Source organism: Ptychodera flava, chromosome 21, assembly GCF_041260155.1.
Source record: "Ptychodera flava strain L36383 chromosome 21, AS_Pfla_20210202, whole genome shotgun sequence".
In the NCBI taxonomy this organism is placed as follows: domain Eukaryota; kingdom Metazoa; phylum Hemichordata; class Enteropneusta; family Ptychoderidae; genus Ptychodera; species Ptychodera flava.
The window spans coordinates 3,370,427-3,394,638 of NC_091948.1; the positions used below are offsets into that span (position 1 = coordinate 3,370,427).

The window sequence follows — 24,212 nt, forward strand, 5'->3', positions numbered from 1 at the left end:
ATAAGAAACTGCATTTGTTTTGCAGAAAGTACAAGTGAAATATTATCATAAGTTACAACCATTGCCTCTTTCTGGGAACATGTATGTATATATGTGTGTGTGTGTTTGTATTGTGTGTGTATGTATGTATGTTTGTATGTATGTATGTATGTATGTATGTATGTATGTATGTATGTATGTATGTATATGTGTCTGTGTGTGCGTGCGTGCGTATATATGTATATTTTTGTTTATGTATCTATGTAATTGTATGTATGCAGCGCCAATATTACCTAGAAAGACTCTAATAGAGAGGTAGGGCTACAATTCTATTCCATATTCTATCCACATTTAACAGTTTGCTTTCTACACATACTTATCTTGAGAAAACATATAAATTCCATTCAGTTCATGCTATAGTTGCTATGGTGACATGATGACACTGGTAGCAACAAGAGTAGCTCGTCAGTGGTTCTATTTTCGTGTAATGTCCTTCACCAATTCCACCAGCCGTGTAATCGATTTCTGCTAATGCTCATGTAATGGGTGAAACAGAACGGAAATGGTTTTGCGGTTCGTTAAAACTTTGACTGCTGCCGGAAGCGAGTTTAACATTCTCCAGCACGCATCGTTTGCTCAAGCAGCCTGGGATAAACGCATCAATGAGAAGACGAAACGTAGCTGAGATTTGCCAAAAATAGAAAGACAAAAATGGCCGTCTAATTCGTCTCACTTACCAAAGTGTATAATCTAACTTCGATGGTCGTGTTCTGCGTGATAGTTTTATGAAACAACAGCAATGGCGTCAAATTAAAAAATAAACAAATAATCCACACGGCGACATGAACCTGAAAGAGAATAAACGTTATATTTCAGTTTATATGTTGTGGTTTTCTCCGTTCATTTCTCCCTATAAGCGGGTCGACATTCGTCACTTTAAGCCAAATAAATAAAACATGTTTCCGGTAACATGCCTCTGGTAGGTAGGCCGGAGGATTTTTGTGTTGGCTGAGAACCATAAAATACGGTAAACTTTAGAGAATTAACTATTTTTTTATATTTGGAAATGCGAAGAGAGTTTTAGAGTCGGCTGGTTTTTCTAGGGCAGCACGTATATGAGCAGCTAGAGATCTTGAGCGGCTGTAAAATCGCCAATCCACTCCAAAATCAAAGAGTCATTTTACACTATACGAGAGTTTTGGCTGCCATCCGGATAGAGCTAAAGGGTAGTTTATAATATAAAAGCTCCCTGAGTATGCATTTTTGTCTGTCTGAAAATAGTTTGCTGTTCCGATCCAAAACTTATGTCGCGGGAAAACCTCGTGTAAAACACTTTTCCACGCGGCCTGTATCTGTGTAATCTCCTATGTTGCTATTGACAACTGAATTTTAGTCCAGACTACAATTCAATTGCATTGCACGGATGCTACTTTGTATTCTTCAATAACAATCTAAATATTTGCAATATGCTAGCACATAACCACATTCTTCCGCTATTGGGACCTTGATTCATATATAATCTTATTTGAACAAGTTACACGTTTCGCGATAAGACACTCTGGCCAGGACCCAGAGTCACCTGTGAGATAGAGGTATATACTTCATGTGTTGGTGGGTCGGTCAGTAAGAGAAGACGGCTGGGTATTTCTTCGATTGCTGAGGAGTAACTTTTTGATGCCGTTCCTGCAAGGGTAACTTAATTTTCTTTGTTTCTGAGCCAAGACACAATCCTTGCATACGCATTTATTCTTCGTGAAGGCTCCTACTACCTCCAGCTGAGGGTGAAGGCAAAGACAGTGATGAAGGACCGGGCTCTCACTGCTATATTTGCATATTGAACAACCTGTGCCGTTTTGTAAAGCTGTAAGTGGGATTTCAGCGTGCTAAATTGTAGATATATATTGTTAAAGTGATGTGGGTGTTAGAGTACTAGATGAAAATTTGTCGCTTTTTGCGAGGGGCCAAAATACCAAGGCTGGTTGCTGCTTTTAGTTCCGATGACGTCAGAGGGATTTCCTGCATAAATTAACAGGTAAATCGCGGATGCGCATGCTCATTTGAATTCTGTGAAGGCATGCTGTGACGTCACATCGTTAAGGTGAATACACTGACAACAAACCTACAGCAATCTCAAAGCGGTCAGCCACCAGGAGGTTTTCTTAAATATTGTGTGATTCTGTTGTTGGCAGTTTTCATTCTGGTTTGAAAGTTCCTGTCGACAAGTTTGCGTCTCCTGTCGCTCTATTCCTCTGGTGGGTAGCAACATGCCAGCTAGCGCAACGCCGTCTGGAGCGCACGAGTACTGGATCAGCCAGTCGATCAAAGACACCACATTTGACCATTACTATGGGCTCGGAAAGGAGTTGGGACGGTAAGTGAGGTGTTTTCATTCTGTAATAAAGGGGTGGGAGATCAGAGCTGTCCCTTGAATTCAAAGCAATGACGTTGATCGCTGATCATTGTCTGAAACAAAGCGTTTCGCATCGACTCTGAGCTGAAGAAGGGAAGTATATACGAGCTATTCACTCGGTACATTGCTGTTCGTTACGAGCATAGGCCGTAATCCACCGATGTTCACAACATGGAGTTGCGGAGAAGGTTTCGGGGCACCATTTATTTACACCGGGGGTTTTCTACTGAAGGTGGGGGATAAAAAATCTGCAAAACTATGCTTAACTGCTTTCTTGGGCCTATGCTACTACGAAATCTGGATCTGAACCGTATTTTCGACGCAGTGGATGTTATGAACATCGCCGTCGACGCGTTGGTTGCCGCTGCATAGGCTACAGCAAGAACAGACTACCCTTGTAAACACCTCATCAAATTATGTTGAGAGTTCCGATACGCTATCACATAACTGTCGCCAGTTATATAGCAAGCGTGAAAACTGTTCAAATTATATTTGGCAAGAGTGACGATTGGCAAAGTTTTCTGAATAAATATTGCTTTATAATTAGCTATGTGGTGTTACGGCGCGTCACAGACAACATTCACAATCGTTAGCTCCGACAAAATAGGTGATTGAAAGCGCCTGCCTTTGTAATTTGACACCGTGTTTGACAGTAATTTTTATCTTCAAAAGTGACTGAACAAAGATTTCTTCGCACTAGATGTCAGGAAACGGCTACTTGAAATCTAGGGTTGACAAAAAGAACAGAAGCTTGATCTCCTGTTATTTAATTTGAGTTTTGAAGACAGTGCCAGTTATGAGAAAAGAGGAACGTTTTCCCATTAGGGGCACCCAATTACAACTTCTCAAAATTTGCATGCAAATCGATTACCCGTTCCAATTTGTTAAGAATAAGAGGTTATCATCTGACGTGTATTGATAGCGGTGCATGTACAACACCCACAGAAACAATGCGAATATGCAATTGGCAAACTGAGACGTTTTTCTCCGCTTTCCCCCTGTGATTAATTATAAGTTGGACGCCAAGCAGTCAATTCATTCGCACTTGCACAATGTTCCCGATTCATAACAGCGGTCGAGGTATATTTGCACTGCTTGTGTACCATACCTAGCCTAAAGATTCCGCCTTTTTAGGTCAAGGCGCAAACTCTCCGCGTTAAACAGCTGTCCGGTTCATAATTCCTCAATAAGTTTTGTCAACCTCGATGAGTGAATGTGGTAAGCTTATCTTTGTCTTGCTTTCGTACAGTGTGGCCGGACATCGAGAATACGATCTTCGTTCGTACCAAAGAGAGCCGCATAACAACCATAATTTGCAGAGTAATAAAGCATAAATATTTTATTTATTTTTAAAACCATTAATCGTTCGTTCATTACAGTCTTCTATTTGAAAATATTGGTATAAACCTTTTAGTCTATTAGAGTCTGTTGGTTGATGGTTTCTGCTTGTGCTTGTCTGTACAGTGCATTAAATATCAAGTCTGAAAACTCTCTCCTCTCGCTTTGCAATTATTGAAGTAAGTGAGACGATATTCATCCACCGGAAACAAACCAAGAACTTTAGAAAACCAGGTTCGACAACGAGCGGATGTGTCGGCTCCTTTCGAATCAACAGGTGGTTTTCTCAGCCGTGGCCCTGCAGGCTTGGAGAGAACGTACCACTAGAATGTGACCGCAAGGTCATGGCGTGTCAAGCTGCACGACGTCGACCTCGTAACATAACATCCCAGCCGCAGGTAGTGAGGTTCTTTTCGAGGCAAAAGTTATCACATATCAATACAAAAACAAACAAAAAAACAACAATAAAAAAGCGCATACGAAAATACTCTGACATTTTGAGATGGTACAAGTGCAGATGTCTCTGTAACCAGTTTCTGTGAGTTTCCGTTGAAAATTTGTGCTGGGCAACCATGGGAAGAAGTCACATGAATAGATTAAATGACGGAGCGAAAAGTATCGTAACATTTGATCGGGAAAAACACGACTTGAATTCTTTCTCATTTACATTTTGATCTGTCGACGAATTGATGCAGTCACAACAAACAGACCATTACATTGCGTGAAGCTTAAACGAGAAATTCTTTCAGTGGAATGAGAAAAAAAGCTAGCGTGTGAAAGATGAACTGGTAAAGTTCTCATGGTATCGGGAACTCTTGTCAAGCCTGACAATTTGTCCTGAAGCGAAGGAGTAAAATCGAGACAGTCATGATGATGCCTGGCTGTAGGGTGAGCCCAGACAAACAACAATAAAGTGAGTTGTTCTCCTGAGCACACAACGGAAATGCTATATTAAGAGTACTTAACACGTCAGCGAAGACAACACAATAACATGGAGCTCCCCATTATGAATCGCGCCATTCATCATGGAGAGTTTTCGGTGTTTTGCAGAAAAACACATCTCGCCATTCATTTATGAGAGGCAATTACCGGACATCTCTTGAGGTGATCTGAGAACTGGTTGTCATGGTACGTGATCTTTCTCATGTAAAAGTCACTTATCATATATATTTATGGGTGGAAAAAAGGAAAAGTATGTGGTTCTGTGCAGTGGTGCTTGTATTACTCTTGACTTTTCAGTCTAGTAATCTGACTGTACAGAAATTGCTTCATGATTCAGCTCATGTCTCTTGGAGTCTGGATAGATGAAGAAAAGTGGAAAATATGGCCCAAGCACTCAAAGTCACTTGAAATTTAGACTCTCAAGACTTTTGAGCAATTTTCAAGAACAGTTTGAGGTTCAAAATACCATTTTCCAGGTGCCATTTTGATGATATCATGACCAATCTCGTGATGTTTGAAAATCATGGGTTATTTAAAAATTTTCCAGGATATTTCAGAACTCAGTTTCATTTTAAAAGACTTTCTGAGGACTTCCCACAAGGCTGTAAACTTCAAGGACATACAAGGACATTCCAGGTGCATAGGGATTCTGGATAAGGAATCACTAATCATGGCTAATTTTATTTAAGAAACTTTAAAAATTACTGTTTGTCAAGGGATTCATCAAAAGTAGGGACCTATAGACACCAGGAGAACTAAACTCTTGCTGTACATGTTGATAGAAGATATGTCATTGAAAAGTCTAGAAGATGGAAGCTGGCACAAAGAAATTAACCTACTTCAAATATTTTGGCTGCAGGTGCCCTGTGCCCATTGATAGGTCACAAACCCTATACTGGCCCTGGACAACAGTGAGCTATTGTGGTGCAATGCTAACCCCTGCTACTGTTGCTGCATTTTGGGGGTTAAATTGGAGGCATATGTTAGTGTCTGGACGCTTGGATACACATGAAAGCAAAATGGTTTAACTCTGTGCAATGACAATGCCAAGCTAAAAACCTTTCTAGGATTGGATAATTAGGTGTGGCTGCAATTTGCAAATGTTAAGGAAGGATTGTAGAGAACTGTAAATTGTATACTATTGATGCATGCAGTGAAGTTTTCCAAATGGTACTTTTATAGTCAGTGTCAAGGATGGCCCAAAATTAATCATATTTATAAAAAGACTTTAATTTTCTATTTTTCAGTGGTCTTAATTGTCATTTACAATGACAGGTCCAAAACACTTTCAAGACATTTACCAATGAGTTATAAATTTCAAGCCTTCACCTGATTAATTGCACAGTTTGCTTTACCTTTTTTTCTCAGCAAAGTGCAAAACTGTCAGATCATTTTTTCATCACTTTGTTTTTTGAACATACAATTATGTTTTTCAGGAAAGGTCACACAGAAATTGACAGAGGGTTGTTGTCAATTTTTCACAGATTGCAGAAGCACTTGTTTTCAGTAGCTGTTACTTTAGGGACCATGGATTAAATTAAAACATGCGTGCGGTATTCAAAACTAAGTGCGATTGTCCTCAATCCCCTCCCCTAAATGAAAGTTTGGAAGTGCGAAAATCCAACCAAGCCTCATTCTGTATCTGCATCCAACAATTGGTAATTACGTCGCTATGAAATAATGCATACACTACCCATACACCCCTCTAAAATCAATCTCTGTTCAGTGCCAACTCAACAATGATGCAAACAATAGAATGAAATGAAACACTGTATCCAAAATGATTGTTATGTCATTTTAATTGTGCACTGATTCAAATGTATGTCAAAAGAATTCTGGTGTAGCGCTGGTGCTGTACTGGCCTGGTACACGCCAAACAATGTAGTCCGATATTTTGCGATACAGAAAAAATGTGTAGCAAGATGTTGCGATAGGAAAACTTGTAGTGCAATTTTTGCATACGGTAATCAAAATACAGCCAAACCCCCTCCCCCTAAACACAGAAGTTGCATTTCCATGGCCTCTTAGGGTTTCCATTTTTGATAACAGTATATATTCAAGGACATAAATATGTATTAATGCCATTGTGTCAAATTACATGCAAAATATCAGAGGTGTCACTATGCTGTCCAAAATGAATCTGTATCATTTAATTTCATCTGGAATTTATTACAATTGCTGAGTCAGCATTTGTCTGCTAGCTATCTGTTTTCTTCTATGGGTAAGAACGTTTAATCAAAATTAATTACAGCAACAGTACAATTTTGTTCACTTGTTGAATTTAATTTCTTTTCACTGAGTCATATGCAAAGTTTCATGGTGACAGAAGTGGAGTCTCCGATAGCAAATCCTGTAAGCTGAAACAAATTTGATGATTGTATTGTGTATATACATCTGTAAAAAAAATGGTATTTCCATTCCCCCTCAAAAAAAGTATCCATTGATATCTTTAAAATGTGATTATTAGTTGTTTGCTGTGATAAATAATGTAAAGGATTATTTTAACTGAAGTTACAATCGCCATACAGTAATCCTCAGTCCCACAAAGTGACTAATAATAGGTTTCCATGGCAATCAGCAAATTAACAAGATGATTATTTTTTAATTTGCAAGTGGATTGCCCAGTGGAAGACTGCTTCCTACAGGTTGCCAGGCAAGGCCAATAATCAATACCACACTGTCAATATTTGACTATGCACTTAGGAGAGAACTCTGCATTTGAAGTAAGAAGAATATGTGGATGGAAAAATTGTGAACTGAAATATGAAAGAACATTCATCGAACGTGCAACACTATGGTTGATGACGCAAGTTTTTGAAAATGCAAAAAGTATCAATGATACAAATCAGTAATTACCTGCACGTATGTTTTGGTTCATAAATGATTTGGACTAGTTGTGGATGTCTTCACTTTGGAAATATGCATTTTCAAATGTTTTTTACTTTGTAACAAAGTAAGGAGATGATGCCAGCTTAACATGAAAATTGTACAATTCTTTGCATTGTTTTTCATGTTGCCATGAACACAAATGAGACAAATATTGATACAGTAGTACTGTATAGTACATTTCTTCTTTCTTGTCCACATCAGCTTGGTCAAATTTGTAAATGTAGAACCACTTTGAAAATTCATAAAATTAACATTTGAATTTGACAAATGATTCTGATAACATTTTAAACTTTACAGTGGACTTGTCTGTCACAGTAACCTTTCTGAGAAACAGATGCTGTCTAGTTTGCAGAATTTTAGAAGGCTACATTGAAACCACAACAATGCTGTATTATCGTAGTTACACCTGCAGCAAAGAAACTGAATGGAGGCTTAAATCTTTGATGAGTGATTCTCTGCCGTTGGCAAAATTTCTCATGCATAATGAAATAACTGTGACAGGATGATCTTTGAAAGACTTCAAAGAGAAACGTTTCCTCTTCTTCAACAGTAAACTGGAATCTAATTGTCTTGCCTGAGCTCCAAAACAACAGACCTGGGCAACAGTCTTCAGGTCAACGTTCAACTTTTGTATTTTACCTGTCGTGTGTAAAGTCTAAAATAATAACATGAGATTCCGGAGAATGCCTACCAATCTAAGTGTACCTCTGATTAAAATCTGTATTGAAGGGATATTTTCATCTCTCAAATTGTGTGCTGGTAAAGAGCTCAGATTTGAATGCAATACAAACGCACCACACAATGAAAACAGTTACCTTTTGTAATATTGTGACATATAGGAAGCAAATTGGCTGTTATGGGTTGTATGTTATTGTAAGAGTGTATTTCTGCGTGATGTCTGTATGAGAGCAATTGTTTAAAAGGCGTTCAGAACCATAAAGAGTTTTCGAGATTCACAGGGCCTAGATACAATGAGACTCAATTGCTTCATTCAAGTTTAATAGTAATGGTATACAAATACACTTTTTGGCATTTCATTTCATGAAATGCTTTCAATCAAATAGATGATGAACTCAAAGTATGTCCATGCATAACATACTGAGTATTTCAAATGTAACCTTTCTGTACTTCATGTTTGTGTTGATAAAACCCAACATGACAAGTCACTGGATTTAGGGGGTATTGTGCACAACAATGCATATACTACATGCCACAATTATGACATCAAAACTGTGAAATGTGTGATAGTAAATCACACTTCAGATTTAGTTATGAAATGTTTGCTATTTTTAAAACCCTGACAGAAGCTTTGATGTCAAACAACCTAATTCAGTAGTTTTGTCATGTTTTTGGGAACTGAATCTTGTAATTGGAATTCCGCCCAACACTTTTGTCTAGGGTTAGGGGATTTGAGTTTACTTTGCCACATATGGTGGGTATTTCAATTAGCCATGATCCCTTAGCTGAATAGCAAAAATTTCTTAAAGATACTACAAAATCACCAAATATAAAGTCCCAAAGAGTGGTTTTTATCGCTTTTGTAAAATCTGCGACACACTCTAGCAATCTATGCCTTGATTTTACTTCGTTACAGAGAAGAACGTGATAGATATGGATATTCATTTGATTGCATGTGGCAGTAATGCTACTGCAATTACAGCTGTTCTGGTTATCTGTTCATGAATATTGATCACAAAGGCTAAGAACATGACTGTGTTCATGAAAGTTAATTAGATGTTGGACCTCAGAAACTTTTTGCTTCCAAAAAGTTGCTTAGTGTAGTTTTTGTGTTTTCTTTTTAACAGAGGTGCTACATCAGTGGTATATCGATGTGAACAACTAGGAACTGGGAAACCATTTGCAGTGAAAAATTTGCCCAAAAATGTGAGTACTTTTACCGAATAGGTGTCAGTTCTTTGAATTCATGTTCATCCAGAGAAAAATGTCCAATCAACTGACCTAATCTTTATGCAAAGTTTTTTGTCAATCTTGAACAAGAATTATAATTAGCATTAACAATTAAAATGAGTCCCACGAGGGTGTTCAGTTTCGGTTAATTAACTGAGCACACTGTGCTGTGCTTTATAAAAAACGTACCACATGTTAATTGATAAATCTAATTAGTGAAGTGGGTTCCTATCTGGGAAAAGTAATCACAGAGCATGTTTTTGCTAATTAACAATCGTTAATTGATGAGGCATTGGTAATCGAATCACAGACATGGAAACACACAGCTGGTATTATTAATTAATGATCCAGAAGAAAATACATTGTCACAACTTTCCAGTGAAAAAACCCAGACTAGTGTTACGTCACTCATGACACAACATCCTGTGTATAGTTGCCAAGTACATTTAACTTCCCACTGAATGCTAATTGAACCCCCATTCATTAATGCGTTGTTCCAACCATACCATTGAAAAACGATAGGTGTAGGGTGAAACCATTGTGTAGGGAGGGGCAGAATTTTTGCATTGTTGCCTCAGGTTTGCTTGTACTGTGCTCAGAACAAACAAACACAGACAGGTATGAGCATAAGATTGCTGTGAAACTCATTGAAGTCTGCAGCAAGTTTTGTAAGGCTATTTAAAAATTCAGAACACTCAAAGCAATACAAAGTGCTGAAAAAAAGACAATTTGCGTTTTGTTATCAGAACCAAAGTATTACAGCTTGCTGATATTTAGCATTCAAAAGGGTTTTAGTTTTCTGTGTCTATCCTGTAGGGGTCAAAGATACATAAACACACAAACAAGTCAGTGAACACCAGCCAGGCTATATTTCTCATTATTTCACAAAGCAACTCCAAACAAGATAACTGTGGTTGTCATGCTGTTTTTTTGACACAAACAAAACCCATTCACCATGTTTTGAAACATGTGCATAATTGGATAAGCGTAGGCCGTACCACAACAAATTCCACATACAACTTGAAGCTGAACATGAAAGCAACTGTTTCTGTCTTTGTTTCTGTGGAACAGTATACCATTCTGACAAAACAATCCAAAACTTTGTAACTTGAGAACTTGCTTAGAATTGAGTTTGGGAGCTCATCAAAATATCGCAAACGACTACTATAGCTTTGGACGCTTACATACAACCGATGCTTGAAATTACAATTTACTGGCATGTTGTGTATGTTGTTTTCGATACCGTTATAAAATCACAGGTTTCACCACTGAACAATAACCAGATTTTTCAGTTTTGAAAACTGTTTTGGCGGATATCATGGGCAGTGAGTTGAACAAATATGGTAAATCTCAAAAGCAAATGATCTCAGGGGGGCCTCTCAGTGTAAATTGTCCCCAGGCTATTTGTCCTCTCCATAAAAGACCATGACTTTGCAGATTGTTTTGTTTGAATCCTATGCATTATGCAACAGTCTATCGGAGTCTTGTTAGGTTCAAATGAACTGACAGAATTTTTTCAAAATATTATCAAGTTATTTGGAACATTTAAAAATATCACTCACAACCTCAAGAGAAACTAAAAACCCTTTTCAGCAATTTTATGGCAGAAATGTTATTTTTCTTGTCCCATTGTCATCAACAGAAATTTTGCCTGCATACTAGGAAAAAGTACACACTCTTTTCAAAATGCTAGATCATCATCAGTAGATGTCAATTCTTGGTAATCACCATTCTCAGAGCTGTGTATAAGTGTCTTGCAGATGTGGAAGCCACAATAGTGTCACCAAATCCTCCTTTCAAACAATTTTTGTAGTTGTATTTGGACTTGCAAAGGTTGTTAAATTAATGTTCAGGATATGTTGACATAATATCCTATACATCCACCTCTAAGGGAGCTTTCAGTAATTACAGCAGGGTGGGTTGGGGGAATTTCGCGCTCACCCGTACCGTACAGTTGACCCTCCCCCATCCTCCTGTCTAAAATGTGACCCGGCCTCCCCCTTGTCCGACATTCTGAAACTTGACCCTCCCCCCCAACCACTGCGGTATTCTCCCCAGGAATAACTAAAACAGTATCAGCTAATTAACATAACAATTAGTTCAATTGTTATGTTAGGGACAAATTACAGAGGGGAGGGCTGGTGTTTTTGGAGGGACAGTCGCAATTTATCACATAAGAATTTTTGAAGAGATATGGTATTTCGTACATTTGAGGGAGGGTCACCATATTTTGTGCAACTATAAGAAGGCAAGATGTAGCTGATTTAGTGCTTCATCCAAAAATATCAAATCATAATACATGGAGTCTATCAGGCAAATTATTGACAATTTACGCCCACAAAACATGCTATATCTGTATTTTATATATGTTTGATAATGTATTTAAATGTACTTTGCTTGAATAGGGAAGTAAAATGTGCATTTGTGTACAAGAATTGATTTCTTCTGAATTTCATCTAAATAGTTGGTTCACTATCCATGGTGTATATGATGAAATTATGAATAGTTTTTTCCAATACAAAAATAGATAAATTTTTGCATTTGTGTACTCTTGATTATTGATATTAAATTTCTTGATTAGACAAGAGTGGTTACAAGTCTATGGTTGTGTGAGAAATTTGATTTTGGAATTTCACTGAAATGTCAATTCACTATGCACTGCGGTCTATGATGAAACTATGAATAATTTTTTTTCGGTACAAAATTAGATAAATCTGTGAAATTATGTATGCTCGATTATTCACATTATTGTTCTTCAATTCAAATTCACATTTTTGTTCTTCCTCGATTTTGGTACATTTCGCTCCATATAGCACTCACCTATCGGCTCGTGCTATGTGTCGCGCATTGTACCAAAATCTTGTGTATACCCTACTGCGGCGGGGGTTATTGCTTAAATACACTACAACTAATGCACCTGGTAGCTTAGTTTTGTGACATTCAGAAGGCTGGGTGATGTCAACTGCAGTTTATATATCTAGTTTTGAACAAATCTCAAAGAAATTGGACATGATGATACACTTGACTTTCCTTCAAATTGCGAGAGTAATTGCCATATATCAATACAGTCAGGAATGAATCATACTTACTTTCTTAGGAAGACTTGTTACATAATGTTTACTACATGTGCCAGACAGTTAAACACAACATAAACCAAGGCCAACTGCAAAGACCCAGGTACTTTATTCAAAAGCTTTGGTTTTAATGAATTTGTACATGTACTTTTGTTTTGGTATCTTCAAGGCATGTCTGTGTAAACATCAATGTGGAAGACAGGCAGACAAGCCAAATATCATGACAAGGCTATGAATAACAGTTTCCTTTTAATAATTAATAAAATAAAAGGAAGTCGCAAAAAATGAAATGAACATAATCTTGATTTATTTTTTGCAGGTTTGATTAATTTTGTTGAGTTCTCTAAGTGTAAGATGAATACAATAAAAGGCTTTGATGCAGCTAACCTTTCCTCTACTTTTCATTACTACCACAGGTTGACAAAAAAATAATCCGTACAGAGATTGGAGTTTTGCTGAAATTGAAACACCCTAATGTTGTAAGTACAAACTCACTTGATTCATTTTCAGTGCTTGAATGGCCCTGTCAACCCCAATTTGCCTTTTCAAAGGGCAAACTTTGTCACAGAAAACATCTGGATTGAACCAAACCATGGTGACAAAAGTGATGGGAGTCACCATCTTTTAACATGTCATTTTTACTTTTCGAGAGGGTTACAGCATTTATAGTAATTGTGTCGGCTGAAATAACATAATGAACTGGTAGTCAAACTTGATTCAAGCTCAGCTTATAGGTACAACCTCTGTAAATTCGTTCATGTAATTTCCAGTATATGTTACACTTATATGGCATAAGAGTGTCTATCTCATTTACATTTACATGTTCCAGCAAGGCGTCGCTCTGACTGTAATATTCAAAAAAATTCTTCTGAAACTACAGTGCTAACTGGTAGAAATCTGTGTCACAATAGCTATAAAATAAATTTTGTTTCTTAATGAGGCTCCCATGTGAACTAAGACTCGGTGAACTGGTGCTATATTAAAGACATGACAGTCTTGCATTCATACATGTATGCATAGTGAGAAAGTACACTGCAGTTTAAAAGGAAGGGGTTGTCAGAACTACATGTATGCTTAAAGGTCATAGGACTCATACAGCATCCAAGGTATGTTTGGGACTGATGAAAGTTTAATAAAACATGTTTGATATGATTATTTACATCACAAAATTTAAATGTTGCAGTTATGTTGTGATGCATCTAGATATCACGCATTGTTCATAAAAAATAAAGTCACAAAAGTGCAGTTTTGACGACCCTTCCCTTGAGCTGTCTAGACTCATAAAAGTAATACTGGCTACATGACATTTATCAAGGGAAACTGTCAGTGCAGTAAACTGATCTCATTCAATATTGTAAAGTTGTCACAATTTTAATGATGGAATTTTTGTTCAGTACATTTTATGTTCTTGTGAAAGTATAAATGCACTATCTAAGAATTAACTATCACTCCTGTAGTATACAGATGTTTGCCAACTATGAACTTACCGTAATGCCAACAAAATTGGTTGATAAAATGTCAGTGGATCAGAATGTGTGTAGGAGATTTAGGATTTCTGAATTGTAGATACTGAAGAAATTCCATTTCAACACTAGACCCTCATTGAACTGGGCGCACAGGAAGTCATCTGAAACAGGATACCTTGATCATTGAATTTTCTATTCACTTTGGTTTTCCAATCTGCTTGTCATCTTGTTTGGGCTTCCAAGCACTTCATACCTTCATTTGATTGTCCATGTCATATGTGAAAAAAACAGGATGTAATGTTAGATTCCGATTTTGATGACCCCTTCTGACCTTGTATCAGGTGTCTTTCTACTTCTTGTCAAGCATATCATGTAATTCTTGTTTCTTGGTACAAGCACTGTTTTGAAAGTACTTTCTTGAGTGTTGGGAACTCTGCTCGAAAAAATATCTGACTCAAGATTATGATTGCAAATGTTACATGAATGAGGGTATGGGACAAGAGAAGCAACTGTTTTATATAGTGAGAATGTTTTTGTTAATTTTGATTTGTAGAACAGACAATTTTCTTTTTCTGCTCTCTGAGTGAGTTGAAATTACAGAAGTTATTACCCTAGCAAGTGCACTGCATTGCGTACAAATTGAAGTTGAAGTCAGAACTGAAAATCCATTTGTCAACTGTAATGATTCATTTACACAAATACATAATACATGACAAAACTGACAATTTTGGGAGAACAAAGAAAAACGGCACTTTACAAACAGAGTAAAAATACTGTAAAAAGTTAACACTCAGTAAATTTTTCCGGGGATGCAGATGAGGAGTTTGGGGATCAATCTGGCTGAGAATCCAACATCAATATAAAAACTATCAACAGGATTACTGGTATCAACTGTGAGCTTATATGATTGTTAAAGCATTATTGTGTTCAAATTCATTAGTAAGTCTGAGAAACTTTTGAAATTTATATCCAGTAATTTCTAGTTTCAATTATTCATGGCAGAAATCCACTGTACTAAAGTTACTCTTGAAATTTATAGTTTGGCAGAGTTGTGAAAAAGACAGAGAGCAGTTCCATCTTTTTCAAAATTATCCCAAATTATCCTCAATATTCGAAAATATCATTTCAAGAAAACTACTTTTAATATTTATGGAATTTCAATACTTTTTTACATGTATCCCTCCGAGAAAAAAGCAACTAAATACAACTTTCCATTTTGTTTTATCAGACATGACTCCATTAAACCAGACCTTTGCAGTTTGTGACTGATATACACGTGGCATTATATTACCATGCCCTGCCCGTCGCATTTTGATTGGTCGAGCTGAACCACGTGACTGACCACAAATACACAGTAATGGTTCGTTTACATGCCCGTGAATATGAATAATAAGATTAACAACTCAAAGTATCGTAACTTTACAGCTCAAACATAAATCATAATCAATCACAAAATAAAATGGAGCACTCTTAGGTCAAGTTGAGATACTTTTTTTTGAAAATATTTCCGGATTTGCCAATTTTTTACAGCGCGCGTGACAGTGCGTCGCGTATTGCTCAGTTTCTGGGGCCCAGTTGTCGTTCGCTCCTGAAATTTTCGGAAATTTTGACGGTTTTCTTGGGTTCGCTGATAATATAATGGAAATAACAGACTCCGCTCTGACCATTAACGTTTATTTGTGGGCGCGGGCTCGAGGAAAGCCAAATTAACGGGCTCGGCAAGCCTCGCCCGTTAATTTTTGGCTTTCCTCTCGCCCTTGCCCACAAATAAACGTTAATGGTCAGCGCGTCGCCCGTTATTTCTATATTGTATAGTCACTGTGCAAACACTGCAAACCGTACAGAATCAAAATGCTTTTGTTAGTTTTTCTTTATTATAAAGTTAACAACTGTGAGATTCACTAGCATATAAATAGCGTTAATCATTACTGATTCAATGCAAGCATGCAAAATTGCCAATATTTTTCAGATGGCTTGTCAGCATCAATTAGGGCAGAGTCTTCATGTTAAAATACTCTTCTACATACATGTACATCATTTTGAAATCTTTGCTCAACTTGTCAGTGCTGTGAAGATAAATATCTCTGCATGGATACTCTCTGTGAAAAACAAAAATATCTTTTGGACCCAAAAAATCATCACTTGTCACATCACCTTTCGCTGTAGAGCAGTTTTTCTGTCTCTACTACCTTCATATTTTGAAAACCTTTTTAAACAAAAATTATAACTTTACATGATATACACAGTGCATTAATTCTGTTTGCAAGGCTAATATAAATAAAAATCATACAAATTCTTTATGTCTTAACATGATGACAACTATCATAACCAATTTCTGGCATTCTTTTTGTTTATTTTTGTATTTTGAATGAAGCTTTGAGAAAAATTTCAATAGACTAGAAACGAGCAAAACATTTGTATGCTTGAAAGTATCAGTCTACTTAAATAAAAGACATTTCTCACACAGAATTGACATTTCACAATATGGGACTGAACTTTGTTGACAATTGAAGGTGGCATAATTATGGCTAGATAAAAAAAGTTTTGGTAAAGAAACAAGTCAAAGGCATGTAGACAGCAATTTGACGTAAATGCAACGTTCCCTAATAAAGTAGTCAGTATTTTAGGAGATAATGGATTTCCACACAAATATACATTTTGAATAACAAGTCTTCATGACTGTAGTCGATACAATTACACAATGGTTATGGAAATATTTCAAATACGATGTCTCTTAACCAACAAAACAGACTTTACTGCGATTGTTACCAGGTTTTTAGCAGGCAATTCAATCAATGCTTCATCATTTGGTTTTGGAAGACTGTTTTATGTTTTGCAGATGCTGTTGTACTTATAACCACTGCAATGACAGCAAAAATTTTACAAACATGTCAATAAAAGATACAATCTCTGAATTTTCACTGAATCAAAACAATGGAAACCTTTTTTCAAGATAGAACGCACCTCAGGAACAGCCCTTTCACCCCCAGTTCCCTGTATACAGGTCCAACTTTACCATAGAAAATAATGGATTTGGGACAAACTATGGTGGTGAAAGGGTTAAATTTCTTCATTACTTCTCTGGTCTTTACTGCTTGTGGGAGTTATTTTACAGCTCTTGGAGTAAGAAAAATTTTCAGTCTTCGTTTTTAGAAAATCCAAAATTTTGTTCTCACAATGGGGATGGCAGCCATTTTGAATTTCAAATGTTAGTTACTGTTAGGTATACCGGTAATTTGTTTCCCTAGTACCAAACTTTGCATGATGACGACTGATTCTATTCTTGATTTGGAAAGAGAATAGTTGAAAGTTTCTGAAAGGAAAGTGTGAGAAATAATTGAGGCTTTCACTTTCAAGATGCATACTACCTAAATCGTACGGTATTGTTACATTATAATTTCTAAGAGTGACATTGATAAATCACAAAGCAATTTTAAAATGACACCTACATTTATACATAACTTTATTGACGTTATTCCCTCAAAGGTGAACATAGTCAAGAACTAATACTACAAAAATAGGAAAAGGATACTTATCAAAATATAATAAATCTATATATATATATATATATATATATATATATATATATATATATAAGATATAACTTTATGCAGAATATGAAATGTGGGGTAATCTTAAAAAATATCTGTTTCTTGGATAAATGTTGTGAGGTATATCATGCTATCTGTATTGCTCATTATGTAGCAAAATTTGGCTTGCAAATCCCAGTTGTTGAAGTTTTCATTTTTTATATGAATAGAAAACGATACAATTACAGCTATTTGAAAACTGTCATGATTATTTTCTATGAAGTCATGTGGGATCTGCATATTTTTTTACTTTCAGATTCAATTGAGAGAAATATTTGAAACCCAATCAGAGCTACATCTGGTTCTAGAACTGGTCACTGGAGGAGAGCTCTTCGAACGCATAGTTGCCCGTGGCTTCTACAGCGAACGGGATGCAGCTGACTGTGTCAGACAGATATGTGAAGCTGTAGCGGTGTGTATCAAAAATCTCTACATCTTTCTTTTGTATTAAATTCAATGAAATGGCAATAATTAATAAATCAATAAATTAATAATTAATTATATTGTTATATGCAAACTAGCTGGTAATGCCGGCAGAAATTCCTGTGATAACATTGTATATACCTTAGGGTGAACATCTATGATAAGTAATACAAACATTAGTTTGGTCCAACTTTTCGTAACATATTGAGATGTAAATTCCAACATGATGTTACCATGGAGTCAGAGTTCAAGGGTTATGCCCTCTTACAGACCCAATCACATTATTAAGAATGTTCATGTGACCATATTAATGGGGTTGACAATTACTTTAACATTTTGATGTTTGATGTGCATTCATTGGCTACTGATCTGTGCTATCTGTTCTGTTGGCCGTATAGCAAAGACTACTAATGCGAGAGATACTGTACAAATTTTTACTTACTGCATATTAGAGCTTTACTTCAATCTTACTTTCCTTTATTGTTTTGTCTTACAGTATTTACATCAAAATGACATTGTACATAGAGACTTAAAGCCAGAAAATTTACTGTACCAGGACACGTCTGCAGATGCTCTGCTGAAAATTGCTGACTTTGGTTTGTCAAAAATAATGAGCGACAGTGTTACCATGCAAACAGTGTGTGGAACTCCAGGATATTGTGGTAAGTAAATGGACAGTTCTATATGTGAACACATGTATCAAGGCTATATATTGTACACATGTACCGGTACCACTAAATAAGGAAGCAGGTCTTTAGTCCAGAGTTACCATATGTCCTCATCAAAACCACCACCACCAACCAGCATATCTCTTGTGTTTGTTTGGAAAATTAAAATGTCATTATCATCATTTTTGTTGACATTTTGCTAACATTTGTTAAAAAAAAAAAAAAAAAAAAATATATATATATATATATATATATATATATATATATATATATATATATATATATATATATATATATATATATATATTTAATAAATTTAAAAAAAAAAAAATATATATATATATATATATATATATATATATATATATATATATATATATATATATATATATATATATATATAATATATATATATATATATATTATATATATGTTTCCTCTGATGAAATCAGTACATAAATTTCAAATGCTTATAAATGCTATTAAGCTGGGTTTCGAAAAAAAATATGTCAGCAGATGATGGAGAAAAGAATCATTTGATCCTGTAATGATTTGAGTAAATTAAATATTTATCCAGCAGATTTCTTATGTGAAAGAAATATTTTGATACAGGACTGACAAAAGAAAAAAAGTTGGGGTCACAGTGATGGGAAAAAACATTTGTTGTATACTCATTTCTGCTGTTCTCTTTCCCCCATATCAAATGGTTCTCCCCTTATCTATATTCACTTTGTTTCTTTTTTCTTCTCTCTCAGCCCCAGAAGTATTATATGGCAAACCCTATGGCCCAGAGGTTGACATGTGGAGTGTCGGAGTCATTACTTACATTTTGCTGTGTGGATTTGAACCATTTTACGATGAACGTGGCGACAAACACATGTTCCAGAAGATTCTTAATTCAGATTACGAGTTTATGTCACCATTTTGGGATGAGGTGTCCCTCAATGCAAAGGTACCTGTATATACAGATCACATTCCACAATTATGATGGTCTATCAAAGTTCAAAGTTCAAAAACGAACTTTGCCATGGCAATGTTTTCTATTATTCTCCAAATATACTATAATGCAATTTTAGGTAATTGTACAAATTCAAAACGATACCAATATTCACATGTGTATTGTTCTCTACAGCTTGGAAAACCAGAGGGGCAACCAATTTGCACGAAAATACAGAATTTGTATAATCTGTTGTTATATACAATAAAGGTTCACTTCATGTTCAGACAACAAAAGCTTGTAAGTTGTACCTTATTCGTGTGGTTAAGTCTTCAGTCTATAGTTTGGGTGAACCCAGTGAACACAAAATGCATCGTAGTGACCTTTTTGTATGATCTGTTTTCAGGATCTCATATCAAAACTGCTCGTCTTGCAACCCAAAAAGAGACTGACAGCTGTGCAAGCACTTCAGCATCCCTGGGTCAAAGGTAGAGCTGCCAAGTTCAACCACATGGAAGGCACGCAAAAAAACCTCAGAGAGTTCAATGCCAAGAGGAAACTCAAGGTGAGAAAATATCTGATCTGTGAAAAAAAACCTGGTGTACTGGTTGAATTCTTAAAATTTAGATTTGTAAGATTCAAACAAAGGAGTTGGCCACAGAGTTGTCAGTAGAGTATAGAGAAAAACATGTGACAGTAAGATGTGCCAGTGAATGTGAACTTGACAATCAGAAATTGGTAAGGTAATGGGCAATTTCATCCTGATATGGTTGGTAGTATATTGTAGATAAACTTCACCAATGATATCCTTACATGCCATATAGTATGGTGGATACATAATTTGACATGTTGAAGATGCTCGTGCTATCATTCCTGACAATAACTGGCAAAGAGATGCAAGCTACATGTAGAATACATGACAAATGCAAGTACTGAACATAGTATCTCTTTTCTTTAAGGCTGCGACACAAGCAGTAATGATCGCCACCAGCCTGGGATTCGACTTTTCAGTTGCAGCACCGCCACGACCAGCCAGCGCCAGCTCAGCGGAAGGCAGAACACACAGTGCAGAAGACATGGATTGCAACTAGGCCTCAAGAAAGATTTCCATTTATCTTCATGTGATGCAACAGGACATGTTCAGAATTGTGTTTATTTGCAACATTTGTTGGCACTCTATGTTACCTTCACAGACACACGAGCTGCGAGGCGCTCTCATAGGTTTACTTTATACTGGAGATCACTTAGCTGTACTTAAAAAAGCTATTCACAGAATACAATACAACATTGTGAGAGGTTAGAACAAGCTGCCTAAAATAATTAAATCTGAAATCAGGCTGCTTTTTATTTTGATATAAAAATATTAAAGTGCACTGTAGTTTTTTGTTTCAGTAGTTTTAAATCTAAGGCAAACACCAGAAACTGGGGTCACAAGATCTGGATAATATGTTTGAATACATAGTGATGAAAGCAAAGTGACTTCACCTTTTTGAAGATTTCATTGGAATGTGAAACTATGTATTTTGTTTATGGGTATTCTCATTTAATTCCAGTGCTTTTTGTTGTTGTCATGTAATTTTAAGGTTTCCCCACTACTCAGTCGGAAAGTCTAACATATACTATATCTTTATGTTGATTAATATTTCAATTTCTGTTCAAGACTGTTTTGCCTTTTTGACGGTTTATAAGTTTAAGAGTCCTGTATTAAAATGCTTACAAAAAGTTATACCAAAAACAAATACAAATGTATAGTTTTCAGAAAAGTTCAGTGAAATGAACAGTGTCTAAACTGATTATCCTCAAAGTTCTGACGTTACATAAGCACAGAACTGTCTTTTCTTGCAATAAGATCTCATTGTGAATGAAGCATATATGTGCAGTACAGAAGAAATCAGAGTTTCATGCATTTACAAAAACAACTTTATCCTACTACCTGGCCGTTTCTTTCTTCAAGGTCATTTGTATCTTCCCTATGGTTGTTGGTTATTTGATTACTCCTGTGAAAGAAAATTTGCATATGCATGATTTTCCACCTTCCTTAGAAGCCTAGTAGAAATGCTTCCAGAGTGATACGTCACATGTCATACTACATTCCGTTTCTAATTTTATGACCTGACATTAGGGATAGTAAGAAAGTATTTAGTTCTACAAAAAATAATTCAATAGCCAAACATTGTCAATAACTGCTGAAATAATTTGGTCTGTGATATATTTATATCTACCAGTATGGACATTTGATACAGAGGAGTAGCGATTTACTTTTTATACACAGGAAATGTAGAAATGCTAGCTTGTTATGGTGACAATTTTTTTTAAAGAATTTGTATTTTGTGGGCAATAAAGCCGAAGAAGTCATCTATTTCAAAAACTATGCAGAGATTTGTGAACTTGAATGTAATGTTAAAAAAAGGCAAGACAGAGAGAGATCATTGTGTTAATGTATTTTGAACAAGCAAAAATAAAGAAAAAACTTAGAATTTTCATTTATTGTGTGGTGGACTGTACTTGATTCACATTACAAATCAATATACCAATATTAAAATCAGATGCACAGACTTGGTAAGTCATTCACTCGAGACTGAATATATCTTTGTATCTAATTTTAATGTGACAAACCACATCATTTTTACAGTATATCAGTGAGCTAAAAGAACAATAAATTATTAATTTGGTTTAAAATGTTGGTCAAACAAAAGATTTTATATTAGAGAACAATTTTTATAAGTATGGTACTGTAAATTTGATGTGACCTACAAACTGTGCATCAAAACCCCTTTTTACTATTGAAAGTCAATTCTCATTCATGTTGAGAACTTTTAACTGATACAATTATTTCTCTCAAATAAGTGAGGGATACTTATAAACCTTTTAAGCTATGTTTTCAGACTCTAACTTTTAAATGACAGTCTCTTCTATGCTTTGATGCCTCAGGCTGTGTGTGTGTGTGTGTGTGTGTGTTAGAGAGAGAGAGAGAGAGAGAGAGAGAGAGAGAGAGAGAGAGAGAGAGAGAGAGAGAGGGGCTCTGATGAATCAGTACACATTTAGGATTAGTTCACACCCAGTATTTTCATCATTATGATATGCATTCCACAAATTTATGAGTAGAATGTGCTAATAATTTCAGTTTCCACATTCTATGGAGTAAAGTCAAAGAGTTGGATGCAAAAATGTAATTTTATTTGCAAGACATAAATGTAATGGCCGGGAGATGCCTACAACAAATCATTACAAAAGCTGAGATAGTTGACAAGTTAACAATGTCAGTATTGCAATAAATATAGTGAATTTATGATATTTTATTGAACACAATGTGCTGAGTGATAAAAAATGTCATTGGCTTGGACAAGTGACATGGTGTTCGAAAAATACCGTTAACATTACATTTTAATCGTGAATTTACCTATGACAATCTGACATGGTAAAAAATTGAAGTTGAATAAGCTGAAATGATTAAATCATTGTGTTGAATAATAAACATCATCATTGCTGATTATGTTTTGGACTGCAAAGCCGATGTCATGAAGTTGTTTATCGTTCTTCAACACAACTACAGTATCTGTAGATTCTACAACACAAGGAACTTGGGCTCAATAATTTTTTACTGCAATACTAAACAAAATAAACAAACTGATATAGTATTGATACCAGGAAGAAAGTGAACAAAATGACAAACAAAACAACACAAACAACAACAAAATATAAACTACAAAAGGTGACACTGAAAAGTTTGGCAGAAATTCATGGCATGGCAGGGTAACTATAAGACAAATAACCCTATACCATCACCCTTTTGTGAAAAAGATGTTCTTTCCACTTTCAAAGGGTAAGAACACTTCCATAATTGTGTGAATGTGTATGCCAATTATGAATGTCACAGTGTATGTTTTGTACATGTATATGATCATCTGTCGGCTTTTAATTTAGCATCACAGTTGATTTTTTGTTCTTGTTGGTTTGTTTGTTTGTATACTTTTTCTGACATGTTTATTGCTTTTGTTATTATGTTTTTTAATAGTTTGTACTATTATATTTTGAGCAAATTTGAATGCCCTGTATCAACAGTACGGAAAAAGTTCCTTATGCCCCCACCCCACCACAATTTTTTTTCTTAGGTAGGATATAATCACTTTTACGTATGCTAACCCTAAAACTAACCCTAACCCTAAACCCCTCCAAAAGTTGTATTGTATTGATGTGTTTCTTCCAAGGAAAGTCAGTGATTTCCAGGTATGGGGAAGCTGACAGGAACTCGTGCCCAGGTTACTATATGTCCTTCCTATTTCATTTTTCATACAAAGTAATGCAGACTCATGCATGGATGTGATACGTATACCTATTATAGGTACTAGTATACGTATCACACCCATCGAGTTAGTATTGATGGGGAGCTCTTGGCATCTAACATGCGAGTGTGGTGCACCAGACTATTTATCATGGAAATGAACCCACTCCCTTTACATGTAATACGACCACTGACACTGTGATCTTATTGCCAGTGGTTGGAGGGATTCGTGGTGCCATGGCATATATCAGTCTATGTCGTTTTCAAAATCAGAACACAACAACTTGCTGTACCTTTTAGGTTTTG

At 35.8% G+C, this 24,212-nt stretch overlaps 1 protein-coding gene across 1 annotated transcript; it reads left to right on the plus strand.

Annotated features, from left to right (window-relative positions):
* The first annotated feature begins 2,053 nt into the window (after positions 1-2,053).
* Positions 2,054-22,107, plus strand: LOC139121111 (calcium/calmodulin-dependent protein kinase type IV-like). Its single transcript, XM_070685751.1, has 8 exons — positions 2,054-2,350; positions 9,364-9,442; positions 12,957-13,019; positions 17,853-18,008; positions 18,516-18,681; positions 19,443-19,639; positions 20,031-20,189; positions 20,584-22,107. The coding sequence occupies exons 1-8, from the start codon at positions 2,244-2,246 to the stop codon at positions 20,713-20,715; spliced, it is 1,059 nt and encodes a 352-aa protein (XP_070541852.1). The 5' UTR covers positions 2,054-2,243; the 3' UTR covers positions 20,716-22,107.
* The last annotated feature ends 2,105 nt before the right edge of the window (positions 22,108-24,212 follow it).

Coding starts and splice junctions, on each gene's coding strand:
- LOC139121111 (XM_070685751.1), top strand. CDS start 2,244: ATGCCAGCTAGCGCAACGCCGTCTGGAGCGCACGAGTACTGGATCAGC. Junction 18,009..18,515: donor AGATATGTGAAGCTGTAGCG/GTGTGTATCAAA, acceptor TTTGTCTTACAG/TATTTACATCAAAATGACAT. Junction 19,640..20,030: donor AGGTGTCCCTCAATGCAAAG/GTACCTGTATAT, acceptor ATCTGTTTTCAG/GATCTCATATCAAAACTGCT.